The 21,824-nt window shown below is 49.5% G+C and overlaps 1 protein-coding gene across 1 annotated transcript in view; it reads left to right on the top strand.

Annotated features, from left to right (window-relative positions):
* nfatc1 (nuclear factor of activated T cells 1) overlaps positions 1-21,244 on the top strand; it is a 28,690-nt gene extending 7,446 nt beyond the window's left edge. Inside the window, exons 4-7 of the mRNA XM_056583433.1 lie at positions 3,111-3,206; positions 8,410-8,542; positions 12,206-12,790; positions 19,124-21,244. Of these exons, the coding sequence (XP_056439408.1) occupies positions 3,111-3,206; positions 8,410-8,542; positions 12,206-12,790; positions 19,124-19,179 (870 nt within the window). The 3' untranslated portion in view covers positions 19,180-21,244. The remainder of the gene's footprint in view (positions 1-3,110; positions 3,207-8,409; positions 8,543-12,205; positions 12,791-19,123) is intronic.
* The last annotated feature ends 580 nt before the right edge of the window (positions 21,245-21,824 follow it).

Below are 21,824 nucleotides of genomic sequence, written 5' to 3' on the forward strand. Positions count from 1 at the left end.
GCCCTCGGGGGCCAAACCCGGGCCCCGCCCCAATTAAGAAACACAAGGAGCCGTTTCATTCCCTTTTATAAACCACCTCATGACAAATAGCCGTATTGTATATTGTCTAAACCACCACCCTCCCCTACACACACACCCCGAGACCGGCTGCCATCTCACTGTATACACTCCGCTTCCCGTGTGTGTGTCTGTGTGTGTGCGCTTGTGTGTGTCTGTGTGTTTGTGTGCGTGTGCGCATTTGTGTGTGTATGTGTGTCTGTGTGGGCGTGCTTCTGTGTGTGTGTGTGTGTGTCTCTCGCTGTGTGTGTGTGTGTGTGTGTGTGTGTGTGTGTGTCATTGCCTGCCCTGTGTTATGTCTGCCCCTGTGAAGGTAATGATTTGTGTAGACCACAGCTAACGAAACGTTTGAATTCACATCTTGAGAAGAAAAGATCCTGGGAAGGTGCCAAGCTCAGAGAGGTGGGGGTGGTGGTGGAGGTTTAAGAGGGTGGAGGGGGAGGGGGGAGGGGTTACTGGAGGTCTCTAGGGTTGCTGTGGCTTTGTGCGGAGGAGTGAGTGGGTGGGTGGGTTTCGAACGAGTTGTCCGATTTTAATATTATTGGACGACGTCCAGGGGTAGCTCTCTTTGGTGGTGGTGGTTAGGGGGTGGGGCAGGGGTGGTGGTGGTGGTGGTGGTGGTTAGGGGCTGGGGCAGGGGTGGTGGTGGTGGTGGTGGTGGTGGTGATGGTTAGGGTTTTGGGGGAAGGGGCGTTGCTGGTGCTGGTCGTTGTTTGAGGTTTGGTTCTGTACTTTTCGGACTGGTTGTTGATGCAGCTTGTGTGGTGGAGCTGCTGCATGTGGACAGGTTCTGGTACATTCTGAGGTTATCAGCTCGGCTGTAAAGACACCCCGCATATTTTGCATTCTGAATGCCTTCAGCAGATGATTAAAAAATTGTTTGCCTGCTTTGGGAGGAGCAATGCATTGAATATTTTATCTATTTATTAAACAAAGTGTATTATGTATGTGTGTGTGTGTGTGTGTGTGTGTGTGTGTGTGTGTGTGTGTGCGTGTGCGTGTGTGCGTGTGCGTGTGTGTGTGTGCATGTGTGTGTGGGAGAAGGATGAGGGGAGACAAACATGTTTACCACCTGTCGATTGACGTCTTTGCCAAAGCTGCTGGGAATCCCAGAGACTGTGTGTGTGTGTGTGTGTGTGTGTGTGTGTGTGTGTGTGTGTGTGTGTATCTTAGTGTGTGTGTGTGCGGGGTGCGCATTGGGGAGAGATCCCCCCCCCCCCCCCCCCCCCGACAGCTCTTCCTCCCCCCTCCCCACTACCCACAATGCCCCTCTCCTCAGAGTGCAGGGCAGCTCATGCATTGCTAACTGAACGCTCCTCGAATCCCGCTAGCAGGGCGGTATTCCAGCTCGGTATTCCAGCTCGTTGGGGATGAGAAGTAGGCAAGGGAGAGACATGTGTATATTAATAATGGGTGTCTTGTATAACGGCTTATAAGGCATTTTTTCTGCACTTTCTGGCTGAGTTTGTGTCTGCTCTGGGCCTTATGGATGATGTCAGAGGTGTTACAACGCGCTGGAGCGAGGTTCCTTCCGCTGTCGTTTTTTTTTTCAGTTTTGTCAAAAGCGTGAAAATGTCGTTTTCACCCGCGACGCCCGGTGCCAGAATAACAAACGGGACGTGTTTTTCTTGAGGGTTTTATATTTTTTCTTCTTCTGCACCGTTTTATTATGACCCATTTTATTGCCGAAGGGGAAACATTTTACTGACATAGGTGGAGTTAAAATTTCGTTCCGCGGACGTTAAAAAAACGAAAAAAGGGACATTTAATAGTAACAACATAAATAGCCACGTGCTGACATGTTGCTGATGGCCGCCCGGAGAGCAGTTTGACGTGGAGTCCTCCGGGTTCCAACCGACAGACTGCATCCACACTTTAACGCTCGATTAAAGGGGCTTAAAGTGCTATTTTTTTTTTTCGTTTCATGGAATAAACTTTCAAGCGGGGGTGAACCGTCAACGATGCCTTCACCCACCAACAATGTCAGCTGTCGTTTCCTCTCTCTCTCTCTCTCTCTCTCTCTCTCTCTCTCTCTCTCTCTCTCTCTCTCTCTCTCTCTCTCTCTCTCTCTTTCTCTCTCTCTCTCTCTCTGTGTTATCTTCACTTCATCTTCCCCATAACTAACCCCCCCCCCCCCCCCCCCCGTCCTTCCCTGCTGCTTATAGAGTTATTAGTGAAATAGTGGTGTAAGTCAGACGCAGGAAATTACCTCATGGACCAGTGTGGTGGAGGCGGCGGCGGCTATGACAGCCTGGCGATAGCCGTCAGTGCTCTGTCTCTCTCTCTTTCTCTCTCTCTCTCTTTCTCTCTCTCTTTCTCTCCCTTTCTCTCTCTCCCACTTTCTTTCACTCTCTCTCCGTTTCTCTCTCTCTGTCTGTCTGTCTCTCTCTCTCTCTCTCTCTCTCTCTCTCTCTCTCTCTCTCTCTCCCTCTTTCTTTCTCTCTCTCCCCCTCTCTCTTTCTCTTTCTCTCCCATTCTCTCTCTCCCACTTTCTTTCACTCTCTCTCCATTTCTCTCTCTCCCTCTTTCTTTCTCTCTCCCTCTCCCTCTCTCTGTGTATCTCCTCTCTCTCTCTCTCTCTCTCTCTCTCTCTCTCTCTCTCTCTCTCTCTCTCTCTCTCTCTCTCTCTCTCTCTCCTGGAAGCCTTTCCTTCCTAGCCAAGTGCTGATGTAACAGATAATAGCGGAGACACATGACCTCATCCTCCTCCCTGGTTCTCAGAGGAGCTCCGTGGCTTGTGGGACAAGGAGAGATTAGACAGTCTGGTATAGAGAGAGAGAGGGGGGGAGAGAGGGAGGGGGGGGGGGGGGGAGAGCGAGATGCAGGCTAGAGGGGGGATGGCACCAGGTTTGATCCCCGCAGAGAGTGAGGGAGACTCAAGGAGAGAGAGAGAGATGCTGGCTAACCTGTAGGCCTCCTTAAGCAAGAAGCCCTGACCAATACCTGCTCCCTAAAGACCTGTGTCTGAATAAGTTGCTTTGGATCAAAGTGTCTTGATTTGGTTTTTATTAATTTCTCTGTGATTTGTTGCCTATGCTGTTTGTTTTCTTCAGTTTCTGTATGAAGTAAGTGTTTTCTCCTATCGGTTCCCAGATGGTCACCACGTATGGGAGGCGGAGGCTAAGGTGGAGCGAGATGGAGCCAAGCCTGTGAGTAACACCACTCTAAGATCACCGTTCGGATTCTGATTTCTGATCCTTGATTGCTGATTCTGATTTCTGATAACTCTTGATTCTAATTTCTGAATCTTTATTGCTGATTGTTACTTGGGATTTCTGATTCTGATATCTGAATCCAGACTCAGATTTCCTATTCTGATAAAACGTTGATGGATATCCACAGGGTATAGAGACAATGGTTTTTTTATTCTCCTGCACAATATTATTCGAGCTGAAGCTCTATTGTACTTTCTATGAACATCGATCCAACCAATACACAATACTCTCCCACTAATAATATCCTCAGACTTCTGTCTCTCTGCTCAGACGTTCAAATGCGGGTGCAAAGAACACAAACAATGAATCACATCGCGTCCTCAGACAATTGACTCTCCTCCCTCACGTTAAGCATGAGGAAAAACTCCCAAACAGCCGCTGGGAAAAGGAATAAGACCTGAAGGAGGAATCGCATGAGAGAGTTGAGGAGTGCAAAACCTGATCTATTCACACCATGACACCGGCCCAAGAGTGAGAAATATGTGAACTCACAGAGGTCACCATGTGTCTGCCCTAAAGGTACAGCATTCTTTATTCGATTTTCTTTCGCTTAGTAAGAGTCAAAAGGGCTACGCTGTCACAGTGGAAAAACACTGCGACCCACAGAACACGAGATGGATCTCCCACACACACTCAAAGGTAACTGAGCTGAACGTTGATGTGTGTGGATTTGGAGTAGCATCTACGCAACATATATCAGCCACTACAGACCATTAATGCACACCATTACAGTACTAGTAAGGTGGGTATGGACATGTGGGGTATGAGAGCCCACCAAAGGAGTAACTAGCAGCCCAGCCTGAGGTGTCCTTCCCTAGCCATCTGTAAAGCATCTGTTCTTGGAGAGTGCACTGAGCAGTGTCCACCTGGGGCTAGCCCAGACGTTAGCCTCTAGCCCAGAGGCTAACCCATCCCGGACGCTAACTCCAGCCCAGATGCTTACTCTAGCCCAGACACAAACCCAGCCCAGGCGGTAACTCTCGCCCAGACAAAGACCCAGGCCAGATGCTAACTCTAGCCCACGCGCTAACTCTAGCCCACGCGCTAACTCTAGCCCTGAGGCTAACTCTACTCAAGGTAGTAACCCTAGCCCAAGACGTTTAGCCTAACCCAGATGCTAACCCTAGCCAAGGAGCTAAGCCCGGACGCTAATCCTAGCAGCGCTAAAGATGGCCGACGGCCAGAGATAAAGCCTGTCTTTGTGATAGCATCTGTATTCCTGCAAGTTGAGTCCCATCTCGGCACATTCTTTGTCAGATATTGAATATAAATATTAATTTAGGAATATTTATTCATGTTTTTGTGGAGGAGGGGATGGATATGTGTGTGAGGAGGAGAGTCCTCCAGAGTTGATCCCTCAGCTGCTTGGAGCTCCAGTTTGGCCCCATCTCTCGTCCTGCACTCTTTCTCTCTCCTTGCATCTCTCTTTCTCTCCGTCTTCTCTTTTGCTCTCCCATGAGGGGAGGGAGCAGCAGAGAGAAAAAATGGTCTCTCTACCTGTCTCTCCCCCTGTCTGTCTGTCTCTCCCCCTGTCTGTCTGTCTCTCCCCCTGTCTGTCTCTCCCCCTGTCTGTCTCTCCCCCTGTCTGTCTCTCCCCCTGTCTGTCTCTCCCCCTGTCTGTCTCTCCCCCTGTCTGTCTGTCTGTCTGTCTGTCTGTCTGTCTGTCTGTCTGTCTGTCTGTCTGTCTGTCTGTCTGTCTGTCTGTCTGTCTGTCTCTTTGTTTCCCTACATCCCTGATAGAAGGAACGAGTTAGAGCGCGTTAGAGACTGACAGAGAGAGAGAGAGAGAGAGAGTAAAATACAGATAGAGAGACAGGGAGAGAGAGCGAGAGACAGAGAGAGAAGGAGAGAGAGGGAGAGAGAGAGGGGGAGAGAGAGACAGACAGGGAGAGGTAGAGCAGTGTGTTCTGGGAGATAGACGAGGGGATTAGAGCGTTTCTACATATGAAGTACTGCACCTGCTCCCCATGTCTGCTCACACACACACACACACACATACACACACACATACACACAGATACATACAAACACACATACACATACAAACACACATACACACACATAAACGCACACACACACACACATACAGTACAAAAACACAAACTGACACGCACGCACACACACACACACACACACACACACACATACACATATGCTCCCTTGTCACACACAACGTACATGGAAAATAAAACCCAGTAACAAAAAAGTGCACGCAAACACACAGACACAAATACACCGACACACAGACACACACACACACATCAGGGGCCCATCTGTCTGCTGGGTCCTGGGCCCGGGGCTGCTGGCGGGGGCCCATGTTAAACACGGTCCGGGCCTTGTCTGTGATCAGCCCTGGCCAGGGCTAGCCTCGCTGCTACGCTACACAGCCACCCAGACCTCCACCTCAGCCTTCCCCACCGGGAACCTTATCCCCAGCAAGCCTCCCCCTCCCTCCCTCCCTCCCTCCCTCCCTCCCTCCCTCCCTCCCTCCCTCCCTCCCTCCCGCACTCTCTCACTCACTCCCACCCAACTCCCCCCCTCCCTCTCTCCCTCCCTAATTCTCTCCCTGCCGCTGTATCTTCCTCACTCTCTCACTCCCACCCAACTCCCCCTCTCCCTCTCTCCCTCCCTCCCTCCCTCCCTCCCTCCCTCCCTATCTCCTTCACTCTCTCCTCTCTCTGTCTATCCCTCCTATACTCTGTCTCTCCTTCCTACCTTCCTCACTCTCCTCTCTCCCTCAGTCTCTCGCCCTCTCTCACTCTCTCCTTCTCGCCCTCCCTTGTTCCCTCCTTCCCTACCACCCTCCCTTCCTCCCTTTCCCCCTCCCTACCTCTCTCCCTCCCTTCCTCCCTCTCCCCCTCCCTACCTCTCGCCCTCCCTCCCTCCCTACGTCTTGCCTCTCCCTCCTCCCTACCTCTCGTCTCTCCCTTCCTCCCTCTCTCCCTCCCTTCCTCCCTCTCCCCCTCCCTACCTCTCGCCCTCTCCCCCTCCCTACCTCCCGCCCTCCCTTCCTCCCTCTCTCCCTCCCTCCCTTCCTCCCTCTCCCCCTCCCTACCTCTCGCCCTCCCTCCCTCCCTACGTCTCTCTCTCCCTTCCTCCCTCTCCCCCTCCCTACCTCTCGCCCTCCCTCTCTCCCTCCCCCCTCCCCGCTTCCTCGTGCTGGACAGGCCAACGCTCGCCAAGGAAAGGAGATTCACGAAAAACAAAGATAACAGTTAGATAAACAGACACACATTAGTTCAGTCTCTGGGATTTATGCTGTTTAAATGAGGAGCACATAAAAAGGCTAACTTTTGTTCACACCACTGTCGAGACAAATTATGTTTTCACTCAACTGAACTCAAATAGAAAGCTTTTTTCTTCCCTCAGCAGAGTGGGAAAGAATAGTATTGGCTTTAAAAAAATTATACTTTTATACTCAAAGTCTAAGGGTTCAGTGCAGGACTTCAATGTTTTTAATTCAGGATTTATTCTAACTCAATTCCTTTGTTTAATTTTACTTACATAACTTGCGTTGCTTTCTTTCTTTCAATTACTTTTGTTGTTTAAATACAATTTGCATATTATTAAGTATAAGTATTGACCTTATTCACTGTACCATTAGCTTTCTCTTTTCTGAAGGACTTTGAATGAGTTGACTTTTACTCTGAAAGCGGTGTGATTGAACCATCGGTCTGAGCATGCCCAGTGGCGGTGAAACAAACAGGGCGAGTGTGTCATCTGGCTTCACTTGTCTTGAAGAGGGCAGTGATTTAATAGAACGCGTGTCAGCTCTCACCCCTACATGTCAGCTCCGCCACTCCCCTGGGAACTCCAACACAGATAGACCACTTCCTCTCCAGCTACTGCACACACACACACACACACACACACACACACACACACACACACACACACACACACACACACACACACACACACACACACACACACACACACACACACACACACACATTCAGAGACATACCTGAAAACACATGTACTCTTTCACATGTCAAAGAACACGTAAATATCCGTATACAATTGAACATATGTGCAGCTTCTGGCTGCAAGCACGCATATGTATGCGTGCACAGCACGCACACACACACATCACACACAGTCACAAACACACACACACACACACACACATACACGCATATAAACACACACACATCTGCATAGGAACTAACGCACAGAAACACACACGCACACACACACACACACACACACACACACACACACACACACACACACACACACACACACACACACACACACACACACACACACACACACACACACACACACACACACACACACACAGGACCAAAAGCCAGTATCAGCGTATCAGCAGTGCTCATGCAGTATCAGTGTTATCTAAGGGCCCGCATTCCCTCAGCCATTAGAAAACATGAACCGAGGTGTTAGGACACACTGACGGCAGGCCCACTGGTGGTATGCCGTAGCCAGCGGCTGAACTAAGCCCAGCGTGACCCTCTGTCTGGGAACCATAAACTCTACCGGCTCCAGGTAATCGGCGAGAATACCCGGCCACCGTCATTTATAATAAGCTCCCTTTACAGTCTATCTCTGGCTCCTCTCTCTCCCATCAGGGGGGAGACGTTTAGCTCCCCCGTTGGTCTTGACCTCCCCTCCCGCCCCCCCTCCTGAACCCACACCCCCACACCCCCCCCCTCCCCTCGTCCAAACGGTCCACTGCTGACCGCTCCTCCGTCAACCAACTGTCACTTTGGCGCGATGAAAGCCCTTTCAGTCCCTCCTGCGACCACCCAAAACCTGAGGACCTATCGTATCCCGCCCCCCTCCCCACTCCCCCCCCCCCCCTCCCCCAGCTCTTCCCAGAACGCTTCACGCCGTCAGCACGCTAACCGCTTTCTTTTGGGTTGTTTTAAGATTCATTTGCTATACACTGCTAATGCTAATCTCTTTGTTCTCCTGGCCCCGTGTGTGTGTGTGTGTGTGTGTGTGTGTGTGTGTGTGTGTGTGTGTGTGTGTGTGTGTGTGTGTGTGTGTGTGTGTGTGTGTGTGTGTGTGTGTGTGTGTGTGTGTGTGAGAGAGAGAGAGAGAGAGAGAGAGAGAGAAGTGAAACAATGACAATGACAGCGTTTTTTTGTCGACTGTGTTTCTGCATCAGACCTCGATCCTGGTGGAGGTCCCGCCCTACCGGAACCAGAGGATCTCCACGCCGGTGCCCGTCAACTTCTACGTGTGCAACGGCAAGAGGAAAAAGAGCCAGTACCAGCGCTTCACCTACGTCCCCGCCAACGGTGAATATGTCCCTCATTCCTACGACAGCAGAGACCTAAAGTACGGGGTCCACTTCACTGTTCTGCGACCAAACTCTTCCCCTGCCGAAGCTATGCACAGTCCAAACCGATTAAGTGAGATTCACCCCCCCCCCCCCCCCCCCCCCACATGGATTTTATTTTGGCTGGTTAAGACGCATTTAAAATAATTGTGGTATTTTCAGCAAAAGCTAGGTTCATAGTTATTATTGTCAGTCGAAGACGAACCGTGTGGGCACTCAGAATACAAGGAAGGCCCCCTTGACCTCCAGCTCACCCACTCTCTCATTAATGCTTATTCTCTCTCTCTCTCTCTCTCTCTCTCTCTCTCTCTCTCTCTCTCTCTCTCTCTCTCTCTCTCTCTCTCTCTCTCTCTCTCTCTCTCTCTCTCTCTCTCTCTCTCTCCTCTCTCAAGCTAATTGGGGCAAAACTTTGTAAACACAGACGTTTTTTGTTTTTTTCAATCAACCGCCTCGTGTTCCTCCATGTGTCTGGTGGTTTTCTGAGGGAGGAACAAAGCAACGCTATTAAGAAAAAACCGGACCCATCTCCATAAAATTCTGTTCTTTTTTCCATACCTGGACCTAGTGAAGGGACGCTGCAGTCAATTCACACAGGCCAATGGGTGGGGCGCAAGGCACCCTGGGAAAGGCCTGTTAACGGGTATAGGAACTCTATTGCCAGACTGTGTATATGAAAAAAACACACACTCCAGAAAGAAGCGCAGCCCCGCCCACTGGGAGGCAGAAACCACGGCTAATTGCGCTGCGGCCTGGGAGCTAGCATCCAGTGGGTGGTTCAAAGAAGGGATTCAGGCCGCGTTGGCTCAGCCTGCCTGTGGGCGCGCTCTCCGCTAGTGCTCCTGAGAAAGAAGGGCATTGTCTCTCCCCGAGTGCCAGGGAGCCGGGACCAGCCAGTCTGCTCAGTGTCTGCAGACATGTGGAGAGAGAGAGAGAGAGAGAGAGAGAGAGAGAGAGAGAGAGAGAGAGAGAGAGAGAGAGAGAGAGAGAGAGAGGAGAGAGAGAGAGAGAGAGAGAGAGAGAGAGAGAGAGAGAGAGAGAGAGGGAGAGGGGTGGGGGGGGAAATGGCATGATGCTGTGTCTGTTAGCTTCAGCACGGTCGAAAACAGGCTGCTCGTATATTAGGTGAATTAAGGCAGGGCACTAGAGTTGGTGAGGGTGTTTGACGTCCAGCTGATGAATGATGAGGGTTACTTTCTCCTGGATGACTAATAGGCCTATCTGAGAAACATTCCTGTGAGATGCTTTGGATGAAAGCATCAGCTAAAGGAGTCAATAGAGTCCTTTTAAGAAAACTCAATAAACTATATGAATGTCGGACTATGTTACACTAAATGCGTATGCACGACATTAGCATATTCAGTTATTCAGTGTTGGTGAGCTGCTCTTAGCTGAAGAAAAATAAATACGCTATTTGCTATATCAGCTTTGCCAAAACATTGAGTGTCTATTCACTGGGTAAGAAAAACTGGCTGTGTGTTTGTTTGGTACGTTAGGGTCAAACACGGGCTGATCATCTCTTGGCTGTAGTACAGTCTCCAAAACCCTGAGTGGCTATTAGCGACATTAGCGTTGAGTGTCTATTCTCTATTTTTATAGCGCTATTCTGCTGCATTTAGGGCTAAGTGTGTATTAGCTATAGATTCCCTCAGCGTTGAGTGTGTATTAGCTCCAATCATATGAAGGTCTCCGACAGATCGAGTGGGTAATTAGCACAGCATTAGGTGCATAACGATTTCCCTGAGCCGCGATCATTCAGCCCTTGTGTTGTCTTTAAACTTTTGAACCTCGTACCAGTCCCTGTGACGCTCGGATATCGTCATGGCGGCAGTTGGCTCTTCTCTCTCGTATTGCGTAGCGCTCATTCACCCTCTCTGGGGTGTTGTGGCATCTTTTCCCGCTTATTTATAAACCTGTTGCATCTGTCGGTGGCCCCTCTGTGCCCCCTCTTGTTGGGCCATGAAAGAGTGTTGGTATTGATACTGGAGGTGCGCTTGTACTCTTGTACACCGTTCGACTCATGTGACCCAGGAGGACATGTTTTGGTGTTCCAGACCGTCTCAATCATTCAACTGACTTTACCCACATCTTAAACATGGTCTTTTTTACATTTACAGTTTGGGCATTTAGCAGACGCTTTTATCCAAAGCGACTTACAAAAGTTCATACACACATTCACACACCGACGGGCCGGCGGAGTAAACCATGCAAGGTTGACAGCCAGCTTGTAGGAAGCAGTTAGGGTTAGGTGTTTTGCTCAGGGACACATCAACACACAGCTAGGAGGTGCTAGGGATTGTACTCGCAACCTTCCGGTTTCAAGTCAACTCGCTCTACCTTCTGAGGTGTCTGCTTTCGCCACGCAGAGAACCCTGTCAAAGGCATTTTTTTCTCTTTTGAGAAACAGACATATAACCCCAAGAGAGCTAAATCAAGTGAAGACAAACATCAGCAAGCGTCGATAAAGCAAAGAAAAACACAGACGTTCACAGTAGGCAGCCAAACAAATTCCAAGAAAGTTTGACGGGATTGACGGTCAGAACAATAAAGCAACTGGAGTTCCGCCGCTTCAAGCTCATCCAACTTCCATCCGAGCACATGCTCCAGATTATAAAGCGTAAACCAGACACCGCCAGGTCATGAAACGCACACACGCGGTCCAGGTCAGCGTGCCGAGAGACCGGGGGCTCAACGGCGGGGTGGAGACGGGGGGACGTCGTCTAGGCCGTCATCTGGACGTTAAAGGATCAGCATCGTGGGCCGCTCGTTATTTAAGATTGATGTCTCGTCATAAACGCTGCGAGCCCGCTGAAGCTCCCTCCGTTTAGAGAGCTTAAGTGTCTAACATCGTCTACGCTGGGATCCCGATGGGTGGCCGAGTCGTTGAGCACGAAAAGAAGACGATGGGAGGGAAGGATTTAGGATCATCTGGACTTCGGAAAAAGTCCAGACCGATTAAATCACCGCATTCCTCCGAACTGTTCGAGGGTTAGCCCCGTCTCCAAAAAAATTATATCGATCGCATTTTCTTCTTGGTCAGTTAAAATCACATGGGTAAAAAAAAAAAAAGGTATACGCGATGTCGCTGAGTTGAAAGATTTCCGTTAATAACTGTGACAGGTTTTAAAACAAGTCCCGTCCACCACGTCACCACCAAAGTGCCCTAATTCATCATTTCGGTCGCCGCCAGCCGCCAGCACATCTTACACGACACGCCGAAGAGGTCGTTAGCGGCGTGGCCTCGTCCAAACAAAACAAGGCCTCGTTTCTATTAGAGCAGCAGCTGGAGTCGACCGGCGCTTGATGATTCATCCATTTATGCGTTTCCTTTTTTCTTCTTCTTCTTCTCTTCGCTGGGTTTGTGAATATGTGGAGCTGGGGCGGGGAGGAGCGCGCGGAGCCCAGACACAGAGACTCTTTGAGCCGCTGTGTTTGTTTGGCCGTAGGTATCCAAGCCACGAGCCCACTCACTCACTCCCAGTGGCCTCGGGGAAGAGGGGTGGGGTCAGAGAGGGACCGGGTGAAGGGATGGTGGTGGTGGCGGTGGTGGTGGTGGGAGGGAGGGTGGGGGTGTTGGTGGAGTTAGCAACACATGTGTGCTCATCTTTTCTTCCTCCTCCGTCAGTTCCCACCATTAAGATGGAGCCACGGGACGACTACGACGCCCCCCTGCTGTGCGTCCAACGCGGCCCCAAGCCCTACTACGCCCCGCCCCCCGCCATGATGAGCTCCGCCCCCGTGGGCCAGCAGCGGGCCCCGCCCTCCTCGCTCTCCTCCTCTTCCTCGCCCAGCACCAGCCCCAAGCTGCACGACCTCTCCCCCTCCACGCCCTTCCACGCCAGGGGCCTCTCCCCCCCGGGGCCCCGGTCCCCCGCCGGGCCCCCCCACGTCTCCATCATCCAGGAGACGCCCGGGCGCTACTCCGGCTCCGGCCTCTACCCCCCCAGCAGTGCCTCGTCCTCCCCAGGGTCGCAGCCCTCCACCCCGGGCACCACGGGGCCCGAGGCCCCCTTCTCCCCCGGCCCCGCCCCGCCCTCCAGGCTCAGCCCCGCCGCCAGCCCCCGGGGCCCCCAGCAGAGCCAGCCCGCCAAGGGGCCGGAGCGAGGCCGGGCCCCCCCGCAGGACGGAGAGGGTGGAGGCGGGCCCCTACCGCTGGCCCTCAGCATCAAGCAGGAGCCTCAGGAGCTGGACCAGATGTACCTGGACGACGGTGAGTGGAGACGGGCCCCTGAGAGGGCCACCTGAGAGGGCCCCCTTAAAGGATCCACTTAGAGGGTCACCTTAGAGGGCCCCCTTAGAGGGCCCCCTTAGAGGCCCACTTAGAGGGCCACCTTACACGGCCCCCTTAGAGGATCCACTTACAGGGCCCTCTTACAGGGTCCCCATAGAAGGCCACCTTACTGGGCCCCCTTAGAGGGCCACCTTACACGGCCCCCTTAGAGGGTCCCCTTAGAGGGTCACCCTTCAGGGTCCCCTTAGAATTCCACCTTTCAGGGTCACTTAACAGGGCCGCCTAACACACGGTGCTCCATCAGATGTCTGCACCCTCTCCCTGTACATTTGGCTAAAAAACTCAGTTTTTCATGCTCCATACTCTAATACCTTTTGCAGACACTACACACAAAGAAAACACGAAAACCGATTTAAACCAAACATCATACCTCTAATTCAATAGGCAGTTGTATTAATATCTTGCGTTCCTCCTACTCCAAACCCTCCTGTGGCTCCCGGTGAGGTTACAGAGCTGAGGGTATGTTCTAGTAGACGTATCTGTATGTCTCTTCCCCCGACCGCCGTGGCTCCGGGCGGTGATTAGCACGCCGGTTAGCATCAAAGTCCCCCGGATGACCTGGCGTCCGCGCGCCGCCGCTAACAAGCTAAGCCCCAGAGCGCCGAGCCGGGCTCACCTCCGTGTGTACTTACCCCTCCTCAGACTGCAGCCGGGGGGGGGGGGGGGGGGTGAGTGCATGATCTCACCGTCTCTGGGTCTCAGCCCCCACCCCCACTCCCGCTTGGCTCTGCAGTGGTTTCAAATAAGTGGGGATAAATGACCCTCTCCCCCCCCCCCCCCCCCCCCCCCCCAACACCCCAGGGGTAGACCACCGCCCACCACCCGCAACCACCCACCCACGTACCCACCCAACGAAAACAAGGCCTGGCCCCCGAATCAAGGGGAGGGAAGCCTGGGTGGTGCAGATGAAGGGAGTGGGGGTGGTGGTGGTGGAGGTGGTGGTGGTGGTGGGGGTAAGGGGGGCTCACCACTAGCTATCGGTGGAGAGAGCCGTTCTGAGCTTTGATCTGTGACCCACCTCCTCCCCTCCTTCTACCCTCTGCTGCTGGCCAATCTGGCCGGCGCTTCCCGGTGATGACGGAGGCCGTGGAGGTGGAGGTGGAGGTGGGGGTGGAGGTGGAGGTGGAGGTGGAGGTGGAGGTGGAGGTGGAGGTGGAGGTGGAGGTGGCGGCGGTTATGAAGCACTTCCTCCAGAAGGTTGTGCGTTCGGAGACACTCTGTGAGACCCCCGTCTCGGTCGCGGAGAGAGAGGAGCGGCCTGCCTGCCTGCCTGCCTGCCTGCCTGCCTGCCTGCCTGCTTGCCTGCCTGCCTGCCTGCACGCCTGCCGGAGCCACCGGAGAGGCTTTTAATTTGAAGTTCGGCCCAGACTGCGGTGCCGCCATCGTCCCCGACCGCATCTCCATGCCGAATGCTGGGGGATGGCGTTTAAAGTAATGGATTAAGTGGAAGAATACATGTTGCCGTGCGGAGGAAGGAGGTACATTTCATAGGGCCGGCCTCCCGCTCTGTTTGGGTTGGCACCTCGGAGGGCCTCTTATAGCCCAGGGCTCCGGTCCCCGCTCCAGGCCAGAGCTGCTGGATGTGTTTCTTTAGGGTTATTTTATGGTTTCACTCAGGTGTGGTGAGGTCTTTGACTCTGTCTCGGTCATGGTCGTTATGGCTCTCGTCATGAAACGGGAGAGTCGCCAAACGTTTTTTCTGTGTGACATTTGTGTGTGTGTGTGCTTTTACTACAGCAGCTGTAAAACATTTTACACATTATTTCCGAATGTCATCTATGATTGATTGATGGCACCTTGAATGAATGCCTTGAAAGCTTTGAGAGCTCTTATTTTCTCCCGGCGCTGTAAAGTAACGTCATATTTGCGTGGCATAACAAGCATTGAATAAAGCACTCTAATGCTCTCCTTTCAAATAATGTTAAATGATCTATCCTGTTAGCCGTTAGCTTACAAAACCAGGACGGGAAGTTCCAGAACATTCTCCCTCTCCTTTCGAGAGCAAAACAGCTGACCTTTAATTTTTCAACATCAGCGTTATCTCACTCGCTCTGTTTTTTCAGACTAGTCCTCGTCCTCACCAGTGACCCCTTCACCCCTGCACTCATCTTTTTCTCTTCTACGTTATTTGGACACATTTCTTTGTCAATGGAAAGAAATAGCAAATCGTGTCTAGAGTTCACCAGTTGGAGAAGCTACAGGGTCTCCCCTCGACATCTCCAGGGGCAGAGGGAGATGGAGTCAGGCCTATAAAGTCTGCTGCTGACTCAAGAGTTTGTTTTATTTCTTCGAATGCTGCCATTTTGGCTCAAAGCAGGAGCCATACGCTCGACATCCCAGGGTTCTGAGGTTTTGTTTCGGTAGTGAGGTAGGAAAATAATCAGGATGTTAAATAGAGCGAGTGAGAGCCAAATAGTATTTCGAAGTCGTATTTTTAGGGTTTGTCGTAATCTATTTTGATTCCTGCAGGGCACAGCAACCAACGCCAGAGATGTGCATCAACTGCAGTGTTCTGAACACAATTTTCAATTTGGGGGAAAAAACACCTAAACTAAATGGAATGGTCTTCAATCAAAGAATGGCATTGAAAAATAGATGGAATAATGAACTATTTAAAAGTAGTGACCATATGAGAATAGTAGTTAACAGATTCAAGGGTTTTTTACGTTTTTTATCTCAATGCATTTCCAAACAGTAGCGCTTAAAGTTGTTTTCATAACTTTTCATAATAATCACCATCTCCCAGTTCAATTTAAATAGTTATGCTCTCCGCAGACTCCACCGACATTTCTTTCTTAACATTCACTTACGGCACACTCCCAAGGAAAGCTAGGATGAAAGCCAGTATAAAAATATATATTTAAAATACAACGAAATGTATTAAATCAATAGATGACTGAACTATAGAAATGCACTGAGGGACAAGCGAGCGGTAACTCAGTAGGTGCCTCGGCTACGCTCGCCAAGAGAGTCCCCCGGCCCCTGGACGGGGGCCTGTCAGGCCAATAAGCTGTTCTCGGCTCCCCCTTCCCCCCCCCCCGCCCCCCCCCCGTCTCCCCTGTCTCGAGCCTCCCCCCCCCCCCCACTCCTCCTCCCCCTCCTCCCCCATTGTCTCCCAGCCTTTCCTTGATATTTATAGTTATTTATCGGTGGTGTACCTGGAGCATTGTGTCGAGAAAGGGGGGGGGGGGGGAGACGGGGGGGGAGAGCTGGCGGAGAGAGAGAGAGAGGCCCGGTCGGTTATTACCACCGGATTGTGTTCGACACGCATTCAAACTCATCGTTAATGAACAGTGTAGCGCTCGCTGCTGCCGCTAAGCTAATTGTTTGGAGGTTCCTGGTTCGTCAGGGGTTTCCTGCCCGCCACACCAGGGGCTATCAGCAAGCGCCAGCTGTTGCTGTACTTTGGCGGCAGAGGAAGTAGGGTTTCTGGATTAGTGGATGTTGCCCAGTAATTTTTTTTGTCTTGTTTTTTCACGCTTGAGCGACGGTTTGTGAAGCCAGACTCGTAGAATAACAAATAGGAGCGTCCAGTAGCTGAGCGCTAACTTTGGCCTTTGACAGCGGTGGTGTTGACTTCACACATATACGGGGAATTAATTTGCAGTGCTTTTGTCCCAATTCTTTGGATTTCCTTTTTGAGCAGGCTGTATCAATAAACAGCAACATTGAACTACATTACTATGATGTATGATTTCACATATAGCTATAATGTTAGGCTACCTAAACTGACGTTTTCTGATGTATCCAGAAAAAACACCCCTTGTGGCCCTGTTAGCAAGATGCTGTTATGATAAATCTTGCTAACATAAATAACAAGATATATTATCATTGCTATTATAATGGTATAACCAGAACTCTGCAGAAATATTATTGTATTCATTTCCCCTGCATTTGATCTAAGTCCTTTACCAAGATCAACTTTAATTATTATTTTTTTCAAACACTGTTAGCGTGGCTGAGTAGCAAAGCAGTAGGCGTAGCATTGTATCTCTCGAGTCCCTCTTGGGCGAGTCAATCTGACCACCGCCTCCTGACACTAATGTGCTGTCCAGGGGCTATTTCCGGCTCTTTGTTGTGGACAAACAGCCTGTAAACACGCTTACACGATCAATGGATAGATTCTCTTTTTTCAATTAGATCCTTCGCATCAAATGTAGCAGCCCAATGAAAAGCAGGCCATGGTAACGGTCTATCAACAGTGGCTGTTGTGTCAGCGGCAGGGGAAGGTGACATTCCCTACTCTACTCTTCCAACACTCTTTCTTTCCTTCTCTCTTTCTTCCCCTTTATTTGTTTTTCTCTTTTTCAAACCGATTTCAGTTATAAATCATTTGACCTTGTTTAGGGCAATTCATTTCTCCATATACATACAAAGAATATAAATACATACTGGAAATAGGAATACTTGCATTCCCGTACATAGGCCAATCACAAAGCCGTTGCCGGGCAGGAAGTGGTCAACAAGATGTGGAACAAGTGACATAAGTCTCGACGTCATTCAGGACAGTGCAGGTAGGGGTTACACCTCGTGCACAATGCCCAGAGGCAGGGTGTTGCTATTCGGGCATCAAACCCAGTACCTCAGACCTGTGACTAAGGGGAATCCTGTAACCTAGTTAGTGTTTTATTTTGATAATCTATCCAGCCCCCCCCCCCCTCCTCCATCCCATCCCACCTTTATTCAAGTCAGAGTGATAATAGCCCCATTAAAAAAAAAATAAAAAAAATCCAAGAAAATCAGTCCTTCCTTCTCCAGATGCTGGGAGAGTCAGGGCCAGATCAAACAGAGCCCTGAAGGTCTGCGGGTTCTCGGTGAGCCCCCGCCTGCTGGGAGAACCAACACACGGTCGCTGAAATTACCGAAAATTAAAGAGGGCGGGGACAGGGCCCGGGCATTCACTCCTTGCGGTTGTAATTCCTTCTCCTCACCTCCTGACTCCCCCAGTTAGCACAGCTGCTGGCCGTGTTTGGTTTTCGGACGGTGGCTTGCCTCACAGTATTTGGCGTGTCTGTATATACAGGATCTGATCTTAACCGTTATATTCAGAGCAGGCGCTACTGATGGCGGTGAAATGGAAGATGGACTCCTCTCTTCCCCCAGAAGAGGGTTAGTTCTTCTCAGCACCAGATGCGAGGCACCCGAGACCAAATTCCACACGTTTAGAAACCCCTGATTAGCGTTAGCGATTAGCATGCTATGCTTGTTAGCATGCAACACTAAGCGCAAAAAATATTCATTTTGGAAGCAACATCATTGTGATGCATTGCACAGATAAAGGCAAAGCACTGAGGTGGAGCTTTTATATGCTAGTAAGTCATTTCTTCTCTGCACCTGGTCCTCTAGGATTTTTAGAGGGCTTGAAACAAACATGAATACCGTCATTGCCCTGGCGCAGTATTGCTGTAAATTGCACCCCGTCCTCATGAGTATAAAAAATGTTGAACGTGTGTTTCCATGGCAGGTTTGTGTGATACTGCTGTCCCGCACAAGTGATCCAAAACTCCTTGCTCCTGCCTGTTCCTTTATGAATAGCAATCAATCTGCCAGCAGAGCTTCACTGACTCTTAGACTTGCTTAAGGGCTGTAAAGGACTACAAGGAATGTGTGGTGTGCCGCACGCCTGGGAATGGCGTTGATAAAATGTACAGTGAAGTACGTATTTCATGATTTGAAACTTTTTTTTGTAGGTCCCACAGATCTGCTTGCGGAGGTTGTGCTTTTGGGGGCCTGAGTCAAATTATTTTCGTCGTTTCAGAGTTTCTGTCCCAGAACTCGCGTTAATAACACGTTACACTAAGACTTGTAAATAACTCAAGGGGTTCTCGTTGGGGACCAGGCTGAACTGTAAGGAGAAACACACCCCTTCACCAGTACCGCGGCAGGAAGTTAGAGCAACTCGGGAAGGAAGTTACAGCACAAGTGGTCGGCTCCGGAGGGTCAGAAGAGGCCCTGGACAGAAAAACACCCAATTAGGAGGATGTGGGGCTTCCCTTGATGCTGCTCCATGCCTCTGGGTTGCAGATGGAGCGAGAGAGGTCAGGGTCTGGGTGAAGGGTTCCCCCATCTTGGCCGGCTGCCTGGGGCTTCTCCAGACACACTCCAGGGGCGATTCCTCTTACTCACGATCACCCATCTTTTGCACTTTTGGATCAGCTTCTTAACACTCCTGTCCCACAAAGGAATATCAGCCCAGAGAGTGTATTGTATTTGAATAACATTTTAATCATTTCCCTTATTTCTCTTTCACAGTCAACGAGATCATCAGGAAAGACCTGTCCAGCATCTCCGTCAACAGCAACGCATAGCTTCCTGTTCCCATGGAAACAAAACAAGAACAACAACACCTAAACAAAGGGAAACACACAAATATTTCCCCCCTCGCCGCTCCCCAAAATAACTAAAGTATCTAAATATACTGTGCCCTGTGTGCTCGGACTACAGCATTCAGAAAACAACAGAATATCCAGGAAATACAACAACTACAAAGACGTTCAGAAATACCAGGTGTGTGCCTTGTGTTTCATAAAGCTTTTTGTATTCACTGCCTTGTTTTTAGATACTTTGATCAGGTAGGTAGCACCTCAACCCCCGAAGTATACTCTTAGTGGACCAAGTGTGTGTGTGTGTGTGTGCGTGCGCGTGTGTGTGTGTTTGAGAGAAAGAACGGGATGGGGAGACTTGGGGAGATATTCTTTTCTCTGTTTGTAAATTAAACATTGTATATACCTGCAGTACTCCAGCTTGCATAGCTGGCATTACACTCAGACATTAGAAAATGAAAATATAGCCACGGTGCCTTGGGCCGGAAACAGGAGTGACGCATTGGAACTAAAATTGTATTCTTTTCTGGGACGTCAGTCTGTCGTTTTGAACCCGTTCGCCAGAGAGTTTGTGTTATTAGGTTCTTTCCTTCATTCCCTCTCAACGCTGCGCGCTTAACCACTACAGAGTAATTAAGCCACAGGTTTAGTGCCTTGTACAAAAATGAACAAATACTGCAGATGTACTTTACCAAAATAAGAATATGCACTGCTAGGTTTAACATTGATGTGACAACATGAAACTCATCCTCCGTGGTTACCTGGCCTTTTATAAACTATAGCCAAAATTAGCTGTAAGATATTACCCAAAAGAAATCTGCCGAAGTACTTTGTACAGTGTTTTAGGATACTCAAACCAGTGTGCAAGCCTGATGGTTGGTACACACATTTTTCGTTCCTCAGCTTGTAAATAACGTGTTTTCCAGGTAGACGTTCTGCGTCAGCAATAATGGACTTAATAGACATCAGCGGAAGCAATCATCTCAATTTTGACAAAAAGCTTGATTATTATTAATCCACCTAAGCTATGCAATGAGCAGCAGCTGCAACAGCGTCTTTGGAAGAATGTATGCGTTAACAATCTTGATAGTGACGCACAACTTTATTCCAATGAAAAATTACGGATGGTGAGAAGCAATATATATATATATATATATATATATATATATATATATATATATATATATATATATATATATATGAATTAATGTTCGTTTTTTCCTTCATCATTTTTCTACCAACATATTTATTCTATGCATGTGCTCTTTTTTTCTCTCGTTAATCCTAGCGTTGCTATGATATAATGCACCCGCATACTGTGGTTCGTTTATCGGTTGGGGGTGCTCGATGGCTCCCCCTTGAGGCTAAAACATTCAGACCTACCGGAGTTCCAAAGTTGTGTTTGGATATTTATGTCTATTTATGAGTCTTAATCCATGTATGATGACAAAGCCATAGTGAAATGTTTACTGGAAAGGTTGGGAAAGTAGTCTGAGAATTATGCCTTGTGAACCGATTTGTGCATTGTATAAAAATACAAAATAAATAAAAAGCCATCTCTCTTCGACTTGTACTGTCTCACTAATATTGTCAATACAATAAGCAAATAACAATAAATAATGACTTGTTAACTGCCAGCAGGGATTTTTTATAATTACTTTAGATTCCATTCTCTTTGTAACGGTCCGACCAACACACACACGCACGCACGCACGCGCGCACGCACACACACAGATTCACACATGCACGCTCAGTTGTTACCACGGTAACAGAAGTCATCTCCATTCTTCAAATAGATTGAAATAGGTCTGCTGACTCATCAACCAGATTTTTTGTAACAGTTGTAACAAAAAAAATACAGCTTGCCTTTTTTCATGTGTTATTTCAAACAGAACATCCTGTGTGTGTGTGTGTGTGTGTGTGTGTGTGTGTGTGTGTGTGTGTGTGTGTGTGTGTGTGTGTGTGTGTGTGTGTGTGTGTGTGTGTGTGTCTGTGTCTGTGTCTGTGTCTGTGTCTGTATGCCTGTGGTTGTCCAGGACTGTTCAGGATTATATAAAGAATACAACTCTTTGATATGTGAGGTAGTGTTCATTGGGATAAAAAGTAAGCAGTAGCAAACGACAAGTAAACAACAAAGTGTCAGAAATAATAAATAAATAGAAAGAAACATTGGTTCTAAACATACTGATCTTAAAACTGATTTAAAATATCCACAGTGGGGGCAGCTAACATTTGACTCAAGATCAATATGTGGGAACAGACGTTTAATCAATGCAATTAACAAAAAATTATAAGAAGAGAGCGATGCCAGTTAGGACCCCACTGGGCACAATATGCCTCCTGCTCTGCCATCGCTGCTGGTGCTGTGAGATTGTGTCGGAGGTGGAGGACCCTGGTGGTCTGCGGTAGTACTGCACTCCAGTGATGTGCGGTCACAAGTGGACCCTTTTCACAGATCGACAATAGTAGTTTGAAGATACCGCGAATCAGTGTCTCTTCGGTCCAATATCGTAACGAAACAAGAAACCGTCTCCCCCCAGGTTGAGAGCTATACCAAGTCCATTATAAGCTATAAGTTCTAGCAGAACTTCTGGGGGAGAGATGATATTTTATATAACATAGGACGGCTG

This window comes from Gadus chalcogrammus, chromosome 22 (genome assembly GCF_026213295.1).
Source record: "Gadus chalcogrammus isolate NIFS_2021 chromosome 22, NIFS_Gcha_1.0, whole genome shotgun sequence".
NCBI classification, from domain to species: Eukaryota; Metazoa; Chordata; class Actinopteri; order Gadiformes; family Gadidae; genus Gadus; species Gadus chalcogrammus.